This window comes from Salvelinus sp. IW2-2015, linkage group LG28 (assembly GCF_002910315.2).
Source record: "Salvelinus sp. IW2-2015 linkage group LG28, ASM291031v2, whole genome shotgun sequence".
NCBI classification, from domain to species: Eukaryota; Metazoa; Chordata; class Actinopteri; order Salmoniformes; family Salmonidae; genus Salvelinus; species Salvelinus sp. IW2-2015.
This window is the reverse complement of record NC_036868.1, coordinates 14718465-14733690: the sequence shown is the minus strand read 5'-3', so window position 1 is coordinate 14733690 and position 15226 is coordinate 14718465. Positions and strand designations below refer to the sequence as shown.

General features: G+C 45.3%; 1 protein-coding gene across 3 annotated transcripts in view; it reads right to left on the bottom strand.

The window, feature by feature from the left end:
- The window catches only part of vash2 (vasohibin 2), a 61427-nt gene that overhangs the window by 38357 nt on the left and 7844 nt on the right, over nucleotides 1-15226 (bottom strand). For all 3 annotated transcript variants that reach the window (XR_011474332.1, XM_023974170.3, XM_070435710.1), the window contains 4 exons: nucleotides 14001-14089; nucleotides 8475-8531; nucleotides 7867-7941; nucleotides 2825-3206 (listed from right to left, as the gene is read on the bottom strand). Coding sequence is in view for 2 of the 3 variants with exons in the window: in XM_023974170.3 (XP_023829938.1) it covers nucleotides 2825-3206; nucleotides 7867-7941; nucleotides 8475-8531; nucleotides 14001-14089 (603 nt within the window). In the remaining variant the exon portion in view is untranslated. The remainder of the gene's footprint in view (nucleotides 1-2824; nucleotides 3207-7866; nucleotides 7942-8474; nucleotides 8532-14000; nucleotides 14090-15226) is intronic.

Genomic DNA, 15226 nt, shown 5'->3' with positions numbered 1-15226 from the left:
GGCAGACGGACAGTTCGACGCGAGGGCAGCGGGGCAGTTCAGTCAGCGCGCGGCAGACGGGCAGTTCAGGCGCCCGCTGGGCAGACGGGCAGTTTCAGGCGCCGCTCGGGCAGACGGCATTCAGAGCGCCGCTGGGCAGACGGGCAGTTCAGGGCGCCGCTGGCAGACGGAGACTCTGGCCGGCTGAGACGCCCACACGTAGGCCTTGGTGCGTCCGGACCGGAACTGGAATCGGCACCGGGCTTAAGGAACCGCACCTTCAGGGCTATATGCGGGGAACAAACAACAAGGGCACACTGGACTTTCTCGTGGCGCACTCTAGGCCTGGTGCGTGACAAAAGTACCGCGAAACTGGAGTGGACCGGGCCTGAGGGCACGCACCTCAGGAGCGAGTGCGGGAGACAGGAACAGTGCGTACAGGCTCTGGAGACGCACAGAGAGGCTTGGTGCGGGCTTGCCGGAACATGGAGGCACCTGGGCTGGAGACCACGCACGCATAGGAGAGTGCGTGGAGGAACAGGGCTCTGGGAGAGCTGCACTGCAAGCCTGGCTGCGTGGTGTAGGCGACTGGTGGGTACTGAGCTGGGTGCGGGGAGTGGCGCCGGCGATATAACCGACCGTCGAAAGGAGGACACCGTTGCTCTTGAGCACCGAGCCTCCCCAACGCTACCAGGTTGAATGGTCCCGTAGCCCTGCCAGTGCGGCGAGGTGGAATAGCCCGCACTGGCTATGCAGGCGAACCGGACACACCACTGTAAGGCTGTGCCATGTACCCCGGCCCAGAGGAAGACGTACTGGAGAGCCACGATACGTTGGCCGGCTTCATGGCATCCCGGCTCGATGCCCAACCTAGCCCCTCCCCAGTGCGGCAAGCTGGGAATAGCCCGCACCTGGGCTTAAGCACGCGTAACTGGGGCACCGTGCGTTCTTCCGCATAACACGTGTCTGCCCGTACTCCCGCTCTCCACGGTAATCACACACCTCAGAGGGCGAAGTACCGTGTATGCTACGCCAAACCAACATTCTCTCCTCTCTCTCGCTCTCCCCCAATATCCACCAACAACTCATCAAATGTCTTCATAATCTCCCATCCTTTCACTTCCTCTCATCTGTCCAATAACTCCTCCACATTTCTCCGACTCGTACCTCAATTTAGCCCACTGCTCCTTCTGGAAGCACGGGGAAACTGGCTCAAATCTCCCACTTGACCCAGCCATACTCCCCGTGTGGCCCCCCCCAAGAATTTTCTTTGGGGAGCCTCTCGGGCTTCCAGCCACTCTGCCTTGCTAGCTCCCGCTTGCTGCTGCTGCTCCGCCGTTGCCTGTTGCCACGCTGCTTTGTCCGGGTTGGTGGCTGCGTTAACTGCTAACGGCTTTCTTCCAGGGGTGAAGGAGAGGACCAAAATGCAGCGCGGTTAGTGTTCAACATGTTTAAATTTGAGCCGACAAAACGTGAACCCTACAAACAACAAACAAAAACAACAAACCGTGAAAACCGATACAGACCTATCTGGTGCAGACACAAACACAGAGACATGGTAACAACCACCCACAACGAACACAGTGAAACAAACCTACCTAAATTATGACTCTTAATTAGGCAGGAACGCAAAACACCTGCCTCTAATAATAAGAGCCATACCAGGCAACCCTAAACCAACATAGAAACACACAACATAGAATGCCACCCAAAACTCACGCCCTGACATCACACACATACAAAAACAACAGAAAACAGGTCAGGAACGTGACAATAGTACGCAAGTATTAAACACCATGGGACCACGCAGCCGCCATACCACCTCATCTCTGTCTCCTAGAGATGAATGTACTTTGGTGCGAAAAGTAACCTGAAAGGCCACCCAGCAAGGAAGAAGCCACTGCTCCCAAAACGCCATAAAAAAGCCAGACTACGGTTCCATCGTTCGGTTTGGAGGAAAAAGGGGGAGGCTTGCAAGCCGAAGAACACCATCCTAACCGTGAAGCACGTGGGGGTGGCAGCATCATGTTGTGGGTGCCTTCGCTGGTGCACTCACAAAATAGATGTCATCATGAGGTAGGAAATATGTGGATATACTGAGAGCAAATCTCAAGACATCAGTCAGGAATTTAAAGTTTGGTCGCAAATGGGTCTTCCAATATGGAACAATGGAACCTCAAAGCATACTTCCAAAGTTGGGGCAAAATGGCTTAAGGACAACAAAGTCAAGGTATTGGAGTGGCCATCACAAAGCCCTGACCTCAATCTTATAGAAAATGTATGGGCAGAACTGAAAAAGCATGTGCGAGCAAGGAGGCCTACAAACCTGACTCAGTTACACCAGCTCTGTCAGGAGGAATGGGCCATAATTCACCCAACTTATTGTGGGAAGCTTGTGGAAGGCTACCCGAAACGCTTGACCCAAGGTAAACCATTTAAAGGCAATGCTACCAAATACTAATTGAGTGTATGTAAACTTCTGACCCACTGGGAATGTGATGAAAGAAATAAAAGCTGAAAGAAATAATTCTCCACTATTATTCTGACATTTCACAACCTTAAAATAAAGTGGTGATCCTAACTGACCTAAGACAAGGAATCTTTACTAGGATTAAATGTCAGGAATTGTGAAAAACTGAGTTKAAATGTATTTGGCCAAGGTGTATGTAAACTTCCGACTTCAACTGTATATTGTACCCTAAACGTCATAGTATTTTTCAAAGTTACAGTATTGTAGATACTAAACCCAGGAAATGTATGAACGGATGGCAGTGAGGCGTCAAGTAATCAAGTTTGACACGTGACCTCATATCTGCCCATGTGAGAAAGTAGGACAGCATGTCACCTTCATCCTCATGTCTCGGCCATGCTTCTCCAGCTCCTTCCTCATGTCCTCTCTCCCCAGACGGGCGGCGTTTAGCACCAGGTACTTCCACTCGATGGGCTGGAAGACGTGCGGGTCGTGGGGCACGTACAGGCCGATCTTCACCTTCTTCAGGGTGTGCTGGTAGCGACGGTACGAGTCCTCGAACTCCAACACCAGTTCGCTGAGTGTGCGGAAGGTCAGGGCCTTGTCCATGAGGTCTTGGCGGCGGCTCATGCCCAGCGTGCCATAGCGTCCGTTGCAGTAGACGCCCAGCACCACGTGGTGGAAGTGGTTCCCTGAGAACTGGGTCTTGAAGCTGATGGGAAAACGCTCCACCGAGGTCAGCCCATTGGTCAGGTAGCTGACGCAGCCTGGGTCAAGGATGTTAACTGACATCATTAGCAAAAMATACAGTTTCGTGGAATTTAACACAGTCTACTAAATGGTTATTATTTAGACAGAGAGAGAGACGGAGAGAGCGTGATGGAGAGAGAAAGAGAAAGAGGGAGCGAGAAGGACAGAGCTTAAGCCCAATGGTCAATGGTGTTAGCATCATTAGCATCATCAACAATAACTTAAACGTTTTCAGAGATTTAATACTTTCTAATTATCTCCTGAATCGTGATTACGTGATGTTTACTGCTGTTGACAAGCAGCATCAGAGAGAGAGAAGGGCATATGCAGGCCAGTTTTAAGCCTCTCTCAGAAATTCATTATATTTCCATAAACTCATTAGCTAACTGGCATTGGCTTTGAACGCAAACACACCCGCACTCACACTATCTCTAAATCAATCAGCTAATGGAGGGAGTCAATGAGAGGGCTCAAAGCTGAGAGGAGGCATTTTCATTATAACAGACCCAGTACAGACTGTAGAACATCTCTGCAGAAACAATACATCTTTCACAAGACATTCACATTCTTAACATGACTTCATTCCAAATCAGTGCATCATAGGACAGGATACCATCACAAAAAGAATAAGGCCCATTTCCAATAAAAGTGAGGACCTATCATTTGAAAGCAACCAGACTCAAAATCAAGCTCAAAGACGGCTTTTCCTGAAAGTCCCAGGAATAAATTGCTGTGGTGTCCTAATGTTGACTCTCACACAGCACACCAGGCTAGCCTCATTCTCCCTGGGACATATACTCCATCTGTGGTAGTGGCTCCCCAGAACCTTTATGTAACTGGCCTGTGGACTCATTGCAGCGTGTCTGGACGACACACGATGAGGCAGACTGGACTAATCTGTCCTGCCCAGGGAAGAAGGGGGCGGAGGGGGACTTGGTGGATGGTGGAACTGGGTTATCTGGGACCAGTAGAGGCACTATATGGTGACACACACAGGAACAGGAAACTCCACTGTGCGTGTCAGTGACCTAAGGACCAGTAACGAGCAACTGGCGAATTCAACCCGACTGACTGGGTCAATWACGGATACTGGAGTGTGAACCCTTTACACAAGACTTCTAGACCTTCTAGCCTGAGCAGCACTCTGATGTTAATACCACTGTTGTCCATACATCTATCATGCATCTATGATCTAATCATCCGTATCACCATCCTTTTTATTGATGCCTCATGTTTTCAGTAAGCAGGCTGTTTTAGCTGCGCCCTCACTCTGCAGTGTTGTGCAATAACATCACAAGCTGCTACTGTGGGTGAGAGAACACAATGGATCTGAGAGACGGAGCACATTTCAGGACACACTGACTGGTTTGTGGTTTGGCTCTGTCTCTCCTCAGTTACCAGCAACCATCTGTTTCAAGCTCTCACACACCGAGCCCTCTCAATGGCTTGAGCGCCTGTCCGTCATCTCAACACCCCACCAGCCACAGCACAGCACAGTCCTCTCATTAAATAATCATAGAGGCCAGCCGACAGAGCCTCACCACCAGTTTGATGGCTGCTTTGGGGATTGTCTTTTTCCTGCCGCAATGACAATGAACACAACATCCAAAATTAAAAAAGGCATCTCTGTAGCGTTCGTGTACGTTTATGAGTCGTGTTTCACAAGCAAGATTCTTGGATAGCAATATTCACAGAGAAACCCTCAAGTAAATCAAGTGGACATAGCTCTTGARGTTCGAGAAAAGGGTGACAGGTATTATTTAATATCCCCACAGGACAGTAAGCACCATGAGTAGAGGTTATGGTTGACATGAACATGTTGATGAGTCACACATCAGCACATTGTGTTTTCCTATGAGAAATAACCCGCACTGGGAGAATACAGCCAGGCAGCAGAAATAATCTCCCTCAGAAAGAAGACTTTGTTCTGACACCTTGTTTTTTCACAGAGTAGCAAGCGCAGCGCGGCGTCTGTTGCAGAACGTTGGTGTGATTATTCATTGAGGTGACAGTTAGAGAAGAAAAAAAGAAGCCAGAGGCTACGAATGAGGAGTTTTCAACCCCGCGCCACCCCCCTGGAAACTTCTTTCTCAAAACTATTTACCGCCTGTCTGTGTCTTGCTTGTTGATATGCTGTGTACATATAGCTTGCCTAAATACTGTAGCTGCATGTAKGCTAACTCCCCTCYGGAAAAAGAACATGAACTTGCTAGACTATGTCGTGCTTATGTTTGCATTGATTACTGTTACAACAGAAAAATAACTAAAATTGTTAGAACAAGCGGCAGCGGAGTCACGGCATGAGTGAGCACTGAGCAGGAGCTGAAAGGACTCGGAGTGCAGAAATCTCTGCAGGTCCCAGAAAATCTGGAACCGCAGCCACTCCGAAAAAAAAGAAAGACTCTCAGTCCTTCCTGTGGCAGCTGGGTCCACACACACACACACACACACACACAGTTTTTCTATAATTAATGGGCTATTTACTACAAAAAGATCACATTACCCATGATGCAAGGCATGTGATCCAACCCAATAGTAGCATACTTCCAGTATGTGCCACCAGGCAAGCACTCTTTCCGTCACCTGGGGAGGATTACTGTTACCATGGAAACCAAGCTAAGAGACGTATGACTCTATAAGGCCTGTGTTTACTAGCTCTAGCAGCTCTCTGCTGCTTTGACACCTGAGCACTGAGCTGGGTGAACTCCAGGGAGATGTTGCAAATATTAATTACATGCCTGTTAACTGCCCACCGAGCCCTTCTCCAACCGAACAGCATATCTCCAGTTAAAYGACAAACACTGTCAGTGTTTGGAAGATTAAGACAACCGTCGCCATGATGCTCTGGGAGATGGCCCATGTGATCCAAATATGATCCATGATGCACCACTGTGGGATCCAGAAGAGGGTCAGCGCTTTACTATAGTAAAACCATCTGCAGTCCTTATTAAAATGTTTTTTAAAAACCAACTGTCAAAAACGTTCACTTTCCAACTCGCAACAAACATCGAAACATTCTGCTGGGAAAAGACTGCCATTAACCCCTGATCCAGGACTTTCACTGTTTTCTAAAGTATTAAAATGATATCCTCTTACTTGCCCTAATTCTTTGATGTTCCGCCAATCCTCCTTACAGCTTAAAGCAGGGTTTCCCAAACTGGGTTCTGGGGCCCCCCCTGGGTGCACGTTTTTTTTGTTGCTTTAGTACTACACATAATCAAGCTTTGATTATTTGAATCAGCTGTGTAGTGTTAGGGCAACAACCAAAATGTGCACCCAGGTGGGGCCCCAGGACCCAGTTTGGGAAACCCTGGCCTAAAGAATAGGTATAAAATATGTGACAATGATAAGAGCATCCAGGGTTGAATTAAAGGGAACTTGGCATTTCTCCTCTTTCCATGTACTAAATCACATGATTTCATGTCTTCTAAATCCAGGCTCTGGTTAATGGTGCTGGTTGATCAAAAGGTTGAAGAATATATGTCCAAGACCTGATGAAACAGTTAGATTGTCGCAATTTTTTTAAATCATAAACTCTGTTTCTTGTCTCTGTGACACTCGGAATCTTTTATCGGTAGTAGAGGAATCTGCCTTGGTGGGTCCTAATAATGCAGCATGCTACTGGTGGTTTAAGCTCAACACAAAGAAAAGGCTGTGGTAGTTGAACTTGAGCGACAACAGAGGTTGTATCATAAGATAACATGAGTATACTACGCTCCATTTACTCAACCATTAACAGAACAGAACTACGAGCCATGCTGTAACAGTTGAGGATGTCTTTATCTACCTGTTAATAATGCATGAACAGAGTGAGTCAGTGAGTATCTGAACATATCAACTGGTTTTGTATCTTAGCATACAGCTTGGCTGGCTCCTATCTAGGAGATGAGACATTGTCGGTTGCAAGTTAAAGCATCATTGAGCTAATCATCTATGTCAATGAGGGTTAACAGGTTTGGTCCCACATGACAGACTGCAGCTTAAAGATGGAATCCGCAGTGGGGGGGAAACAGCGCCACTGTCCGTCCCACGGCCATTATTGTTTTTGTTTATTATTGTTTTTGTTTTGACCAAGCAGAGGTGAGGAGCGCTGGTGGAGTGTCAAAACAAATTGTATTACATACGCTGCTGTTCTGTCCCGTGTGCTATGATGTACAAGGGAGAAAACTGTTTTCGTTGTTTGCAGTAACTTTGCCAACGGACGTGGCMGTTTCACCATTAAGGATTACAGCTTTAAGCCTATGACATAAACCTAGAGAAAAGCCGGTCTTTCTTCATGAGTGAGACGAGCCTGCAGCGTGAATGTCCAGGCTGCCTACAACCTTGACCGAGGATAAACCTGTGCCCCTAAGCTTGACAGTAACCGTTTGTGAAAAGGCCCAGCAGCCAAGCGGCTCTAAATGGCAATGTGTGAGACACTGCAGAAACTTTGCTCTGCCTGTCTGACTATATGCGAGGAGGGAAGTTACGCTTTGAACTGTTAGACTCTTGTTTCCTAGCAACAGGGAACTCTGTGAGCCTTATTGAGCCTAAGGGGGAACATTAGACTACATATCTCATWGATTTCAAGAGTTTCATCGGGCACATCCTGACCTGAAACAGATCGGCTCCAACTCCCACTGGTTAATGTGTATCTCTGACTGTGCCTACAGACAATGAAAGGATACATTCCAAGGATGACAGCTTCAAGGCATTTGATCGGAAGAGATTCCCTGATCATTTCTCTCGCAGTCTCCATCAACCTGAAAGGGAACAGAGATGATTGTTGTGAATACTATTGTTTCATACCAAGTCCTCTTTGGTGCTTCATGCAGAAAATGACACAATGGAAAAATCTCATCAAACAGGATTACAACAAACAAATTGTGTCAAGTACAAGCCAAGCACATTAATGAAAGCACCATCTTCTAAATACAATGACCCCTTTTACTTATTTTCTATAAAACATTAAATGTTCTGGCTGTTTTTGCAGTACATGCACCTAGCATGTGTACTCAGGGTGAAGAACACAGACAGAGGACAGCTATTTACAACATCTGAACTGGCCTATATTCTTCTACAGGGGGGTAGGCCGTCATTGTAAATAAGAATTTGCTCTTAACTGACTTGCCTAGTTAAATAAAGGTTAAATAAAAATTAAATAAATACAGACACGTAGATTCCCAGAGTAGTGGGACCTCTCTCCTGGCTCTGTAAAGTAACAGCAGCAGACAGTAGACACACAAAGACAAGCCCATGAAAAAAAACACAGAAATGGCCTCACAGCCTCACTTACCCACACAATGGTCTAGTTTTCCTTATCTCAAAGAACTGAGTTCCTGTGTGATTGTATCTAACAGACAGTTAAGGGAATGTACGTTATTTATAATGAGGGATACCTGGAGAACCTCTGAAATTAAAATGGATGGCCCTCCCTTCAGTGAAATATATTTTTACCCAACCATCCCTGAATGCATGAAAAAAAAGCAGGTGACCCTCCATTATACCCAAAATAATATTTAAAACATAAAGTGGATAGTAGAGAACATGCCTACCATTTACCCTCACTCCTTAGACAGCCAGAGCCTTAGATATGCAGTTCTTCATTTTGTAAGCATTACAAAGTAGCCAGGAGGTTGTGGATTCGCAGACCACCGTGGACAAAGGTAGGGGTAAAAGCACTGCATGAATATTTGATCTTATTTGCAGTCCGAGAAAACTTGACTGGAGGACAGCAGAATCTTTTTTAATACCAAAACAGAGCATGATAAAGAAATGAGCGCATGCTGCAGCACCGGAGACGGTATGATTTCTATACAGGCTTTTGTTAAAAAAGAGGATATTCTAAGTCTGGAACAGTGCTAAAGTTGTCTATCAACTGTAAAAATGAAGTGCAACAGAACCAGTTACAACTGAAGTATCTGATCAGCAATGAATTAGAGAAAAAGTAATTTGTTGTTTAACACAGGCATATCATCAGCTAAGCCTGTAGGCCCTTTTTTCATTTGGGGAAACTATCATTTTCTAATTTATTCCATTTTATTCAATAATATTATTGTTACAAAATCGATTTGTGTCGTCGGTGATTACTTTGGGATTTGGGAATATAAGAGCATCTGCTGGGCTAAATGAACAAACCAGGCATGCATAGCTCACCGCATGATCCTCAAACCAGACTGGCCAAACTCATGTTTCTAAAAGTGAATTCAAACGCATTGTAGAATGACTGTATAGCCTAATAAGGCATTTTTCATGTAATTATTATTTAATTCTAAGTAATGTATATACATTTCATTTTCTACAGCCTAAATGAAAAATGTATAGGCATGTTGTTGAAGTGCTGTTGTTGATGTGTTGTTAAAATGTTGAGCACTCCTGCCAGCCTGTTGATGTCTTAAATGTCAGGCTATAGCATTGAAATAATAATAATAATATAGTCTAAATCATTCATTTTTGTTCCTTCTTAGGCTACCTCGCTTGTTCCTGACTGATTTAGAATGTGGTTTAACAGCCTGTTGAAATGTCAAACGTCAATTAATATTGACAGAATCACACATTACTTCCCAAGCAGTGCATTTCTTGTCTCCTCGGCTATAGAAGGTTGTAGCGCAGCCTCTGGATGTTGTAGAGACAAACCAAAGATATCCCATATGAATCGATGTCACATCTTTCCCTGGCATTTTACAGCTTGTTTCTAGCATTGCGGACTAAAGCATCGTTATAGAGGGCTTTATATAATCAGGTCCATTAAATGTTTTTCTAAATCTTAAGCTAACAAGGGGTAGGCCTATACCTCGTATTTATTGAATAGGAAGACACAAACTCCAACACAAAGCCCTTTTGTTGTTAGTAGCCGAAAGTCAAATTAAAATGAAGACTGTTTAAATGAATTACTCGAATATGGCTTTTTTAGTGAGGTCAATAACTCTGCTAAATAGCTTTATTATGGGCAACTAAACATATTGTTCTTATTAAAATCAATTATAGCAGCAGCAAGCTTACCTCTGGTCCTCCTTCTCATCTTCGCGCTCTCCTTCTCAAACTGAACAGGAAATCAGGAGGCCTAGTCCGCGCGCACAGATACTGCATTTAAAAAAACATACAGTTGAAGTCGGAAGTTTACATACACCTTAGCCAAATACATTTAAAACTCAGTTTCACACAATTCCTGACATTTAATCCTAGTAAAGAGTCCCTGTCTTAGATTTTAAGAATGTGAAATGTCAGAATAATAGTGGAGAGAATGATTTATTTCAGCTTTTAATTCTTTCATCACATTCCCAGTGGGTCAGAAGTTTACATACACTCAATGAGTATTTGGTAGCATTGCCTTTATATTGTTTACCATGTCTATGTGTGATTTTCTATGTTGGGATTTTTGTGTTCGGCCTGGTATGATTCTCAATCAGAGGCAGCTGTCAATCGTTGTCCCTGATTGAGAATCATACTTAGGCAGCCTGGGTTTCAAGTGTGTTTTGGTCGGTGTTTGTCTACCGTGTTAGTGTTTTCACCACACGGTACTGTTTCGGTTTTCTGCACTTCGTTTATTGTTTTGTATTTCAGTGTTCAGTTTAGGTTTTTATAAATCATCATGAGCACGAACCACTCTGCATATTGGTCCGATCCTTCTCGCCTCTCCTCGTCCGATGAGGAGGACGAAATAGACAATCGTTACAGAAAYACCCACCAACAAAGGACCAAGCAGAGTGGAAAAGGGCAGCGACAGCAGCAGCAGCAGCGGAGAAAAWTCCAGGACTCATGGACGTGGGAGGAGATTCTGGACGGCAAGGGACCCTGGGCTCAGCCAAGGGAATATCGCCGTCCTAAAGCCGAGTTGGAGGCAGCGAAGGCAGAGAGGCGCTGGTATGAGGAGGCAGCGCAGCGACGCGGTTGGGAGCCCGAGAGTCAGACCCAACAATTTCTTGGGGGGTGGCACACACGGAGTGTGGCAAAGCCGGGTAGGAGACCTGAGCCAACTCCCCGTGCTTACCGTGGAGTGAGAGGGCGTCGTACTGGTCAGACACCGTGTTATGCGGTGGAGCGCACGGTGTCCCCAGTACGCGTGCTTAGCCCAGTGTGGGCTATTCCACCTCGCCGCACTGGTAGGGCTAGGTTGGGCATCGAGCCGGGTGTCATGAAGCCGGCCCAACGCATCTGGTCTCCAGTGCGTCTCCTCGGGCCGGCGTACATGGCACCAGCCTTACAAATGGTGTCCCCGGTTCGCCAGCATAGCCCAGTGCGGGCTATTCCACCTCGCCGCACTGGCAGGGCTACGGGGACCATTCAACCAGGTAAGGTTGGGCAGGCTCGGTGCTCAAGAGCTCGTGTGATTTCATCTATTTTGTGAAGTGCACCAGTCCCTCCTGCAGCAAAGCACCCCCACAACATGATGCTGCCACCCCCGTGCTTCACGGTTGGGATGGTGTTCTTCGGCTTGCAAGCCTCCCCCTTTTCCTCCAAACATAACGATGGTCATTATGGCCAAACAGTTCAATTTTTATTTCATCCAACCAAAGGACATTTATCCAAAAGGTACGATCTTTGTCCTCATGTGCAGTTGCAAACCGTAGTCTGGCTTTTTTTATGGCGGTTTTGGAGCAGTGGCTTCTTCCTTGCTGGGTGGCCTTTGCAAAGAGGCACTGAGTTTGAAGGTAGGCCTTGAAATACATCCACAGGTACACCTCCAATTGACTCAGATTATGTCAGAGCTTCTAAAGCCATGATATCCTTTTCTGAAATTTTCCAAGCTGTTTAAAGGCACAGTCAACTTAGTGTATGTAAATGTATGACCCACTGGAATTGTGATACAGTGAAATAATCTGTCTGTAAACAATTGTTGGAAAAATGACTTGTGTCATACACAAAGTAGATGTCCTTACCGACTTGCCAAAACTATAGTTTGTTAACAAGAAATTTGTGGAGTGGTTGAAAAAGGAGTTTTAATGACTCCAACCTAAGTGTATGTAAACTTCCGACTTCAACTGTTTATATATATATATAATCTGAAGACGCCTTTGACTTGCCTCCTAAAGTGCCACCGTACACAGCACAGTCATTGGTTAGGCAGCACAAAAGGGTTTACCTCAGCAAGAGCAGGGCAGGCCAGGGCCTCTGATTAGGATAGCCTATCTATTGCAGTGTGTAATGCAGTGTGTAATGCCTGGTTTTATACACACAATTCCAGCAGCGCAAAAACTCAGGAAGGAAGTATATTTTCTTCAAATATTACTTTGCCTTGTGCTTCTCCGAGCATGCTCTTCATACAGCCTAGGTCTAAAGTATAGGCTATGGATCATTTTATTGAGACCACACTAGATGCACTTGATATTGCGCGCCCAGCAGAGAATCAGGGATGAGGGGCATCATCGGGCACACATCGAGATACTACAATAAGCAACTCATTCTCAAACCCTGAGCAATATGACATTTAATCAAATACAAATTACATAACCCTCCCCTGGACTGAAATTGAAAAAGCATGACCTTCCCCCATTTTCCTCCGGGTAACAATTGTGCACATTTCGACTGCTCCCTAAGGGGCATTTATAGGGGTCTGGAAGATTATATAAGTGTGGATGAGAGGGGAATGGTGGACGTTTCTGAGATCAGGTTCATGTAATGTAGGCTATCAATGTTTGAGAGAAATGTAACTGTACCTTGAAGAACTAATTAGTTTATGTATTTCCTCACTGATGTGTGTCAAGCTTAACTGAAATGAATKTGAAGACTATGTCCAAGCTCCACCTGATTGTGTCTACTCTAGTTAACAGAGTTGACAGCTGGTTTTAAAAAAAACATTTTAAGAGAGGCAGCAGATGTTTTTTTGTAAAGTGCTGACCCACTTCTTGACCCCACAGTGGTGCATCATGGATCATATTTACTATGGACATTAAAGGTACTGTGACATTGTTTACACACCTAGGGAGCACCTGTTGTTATGGCAGTTGGTGCAACTGCACTCCCCTGGCTATAATGACAACAAATTAAGCCCACCTGAAAACCTTGAAAGTGTTAGCTAGCTAACACACTGCATGCATACAGTACAACCCCCCCCCCCCCAGGGCCCCAGAGTGAATTAAAACAGTGTGAAAAGAGCAGCGGTGCACATGAATCTGTAATGAACTATAGGAGGACAATGTGTGCTAACAGGTACTGTGGCTTCTCTCTTCTCAACGTGGTCTCAGGACAATTCGTATTATTCTGTATGTAAATCTGTGACACTCCAATTAGTATGATATGTTATGTTATGTTAAATGATGAATGGTATTGCGGTCATACAATATCATACAAATTAGAGAATGTATAGTTTCATACACCTTATCCKGTCATACAACAGCATACGAATCGGATAGTTTAACTTACATCCTGGAGGGCATATAGCATTATACATCTTTGTCTGAGACCAGGTTGCTTGTTGCATCATAACAACAGAGGAGAATTACGGAGAGAATTGGTGCTTAGGCGAACTAAAGACAAGGATTAGGTGAATTTACGCAGCAGGTTAGGTGAATTGGGTTAAGTTTAGAATAAGGGTTAAGGTTTAGCTAAAATACTACTTTTGTCCCCAACCTTTGGATTGCTAGATGGTCAGGGATTACACCCACCCATCTTCCCTGACTAACCTCCCTACTTTTGTTTCTGTCTAAAGTAACTAGACCATTAGTAGGTGTCATACATCTTGGAGGTGCTCAGAACTACGTTCAGTATGTTTCTTATGACTCTGAGACCAGGCTGCTTTTCTCAGTGTGTTTTGTGAACGGGATGAGAGAGGGGTGGAAGGGAGGGTTGGTGGCAGGTTGCGGGCTCCGCAGGGAAAGGATACTGCAGTGTCTTCATGTAGTTCTGGATGGCCAGCAGCCAATCAGGGACAGACATGGTGGGCTTGAAGTTGGGGACCGATGGCACAGGGTGCTGTAGGTTGACAAAAAAAGACTGTTAGAGTTTATCTTGGTGGTGGATACATAAACATGTGGCAATATTGAAGGTCTTAGGGAAACTGTAAAACAGCTGCAATGACTATGACTAATACTGTGCTTCCTCTGACATGTCCTAGAATTTGGCTCATAAAATGTTTGGCTTCCTTTTTATTGTACATTCAGTTGACTCAGTCAGAACCAGAAAAACACATGTACTGTATGTGTACTGTATGTGTGTGGTGTGTGTGTGTGTGTGTGTGTGTGTGTGTGTGTGTGTGTGTGTGTGTACAGGAAGGAGGCCAGGGGGCACAATAGACGTAAAGCCATGTACGTTCCTCTGGGTTGTTTCTCTTAACAGAGCTAGAATTAGCTTATCTTAAGAGTCTGGTCTCATGCTCAGGACAAACAGTTTAGCCCTCTGGCTCAGTCACACAACTCTACTACGTTATATTTGTAAACGCCTGAGGTGATAGATCAAACTAATGAGAGAGTACCATGCCCTCAATCCAGAGTCAATACATTTCCTTTCCAGGTTATTAGGCTTTCTAGGTAGTCCTTTTTTGGTCTATTTCTCTAATGAGTCAATGGCACACACTCATACACACTGATCCTATCAATCAGGTTTCTGTGGTATCTGAGTCAATACAGCCACTGGATCAAAAGGCTGACAAGCAAAGAGAGTGAGAGATAGATAATGTGTATATTTTTTTGTGGGGGCTGGAGAGGAAAAGAGAAACCCCAAACCAATCAAGGTGAGATGAAAATAAGATTAGGTTTTTCCTTCATCAGCACTCTACCCCCAAAGGATAGGGCTAAACTCTCTTAGTAGACACCCTTATGCAGAGAGACTTACAGGAGCAATTAGGGTTGAGTGCCTTGCTCAAGKGCACATTGRCAGATTTTCCACCCAGTCGGCTTGGGATGTAAACCAGCGACCTTTCGGTTACTTGCCCAATGCGCTTAACCACTAGGCTACCTKCCGCACACAGGCCCATTTTAAAAGCATCACATTCAAGCTGTGCAAGTGAAATGAAAAGCAGAAACATTTATGGAATATTCAGCAGTCAGTGGCATTGGGTCTTATTTTTCAATAATCCCTCAAACAATCGCCCCGCCAACCCTATCTCAATTT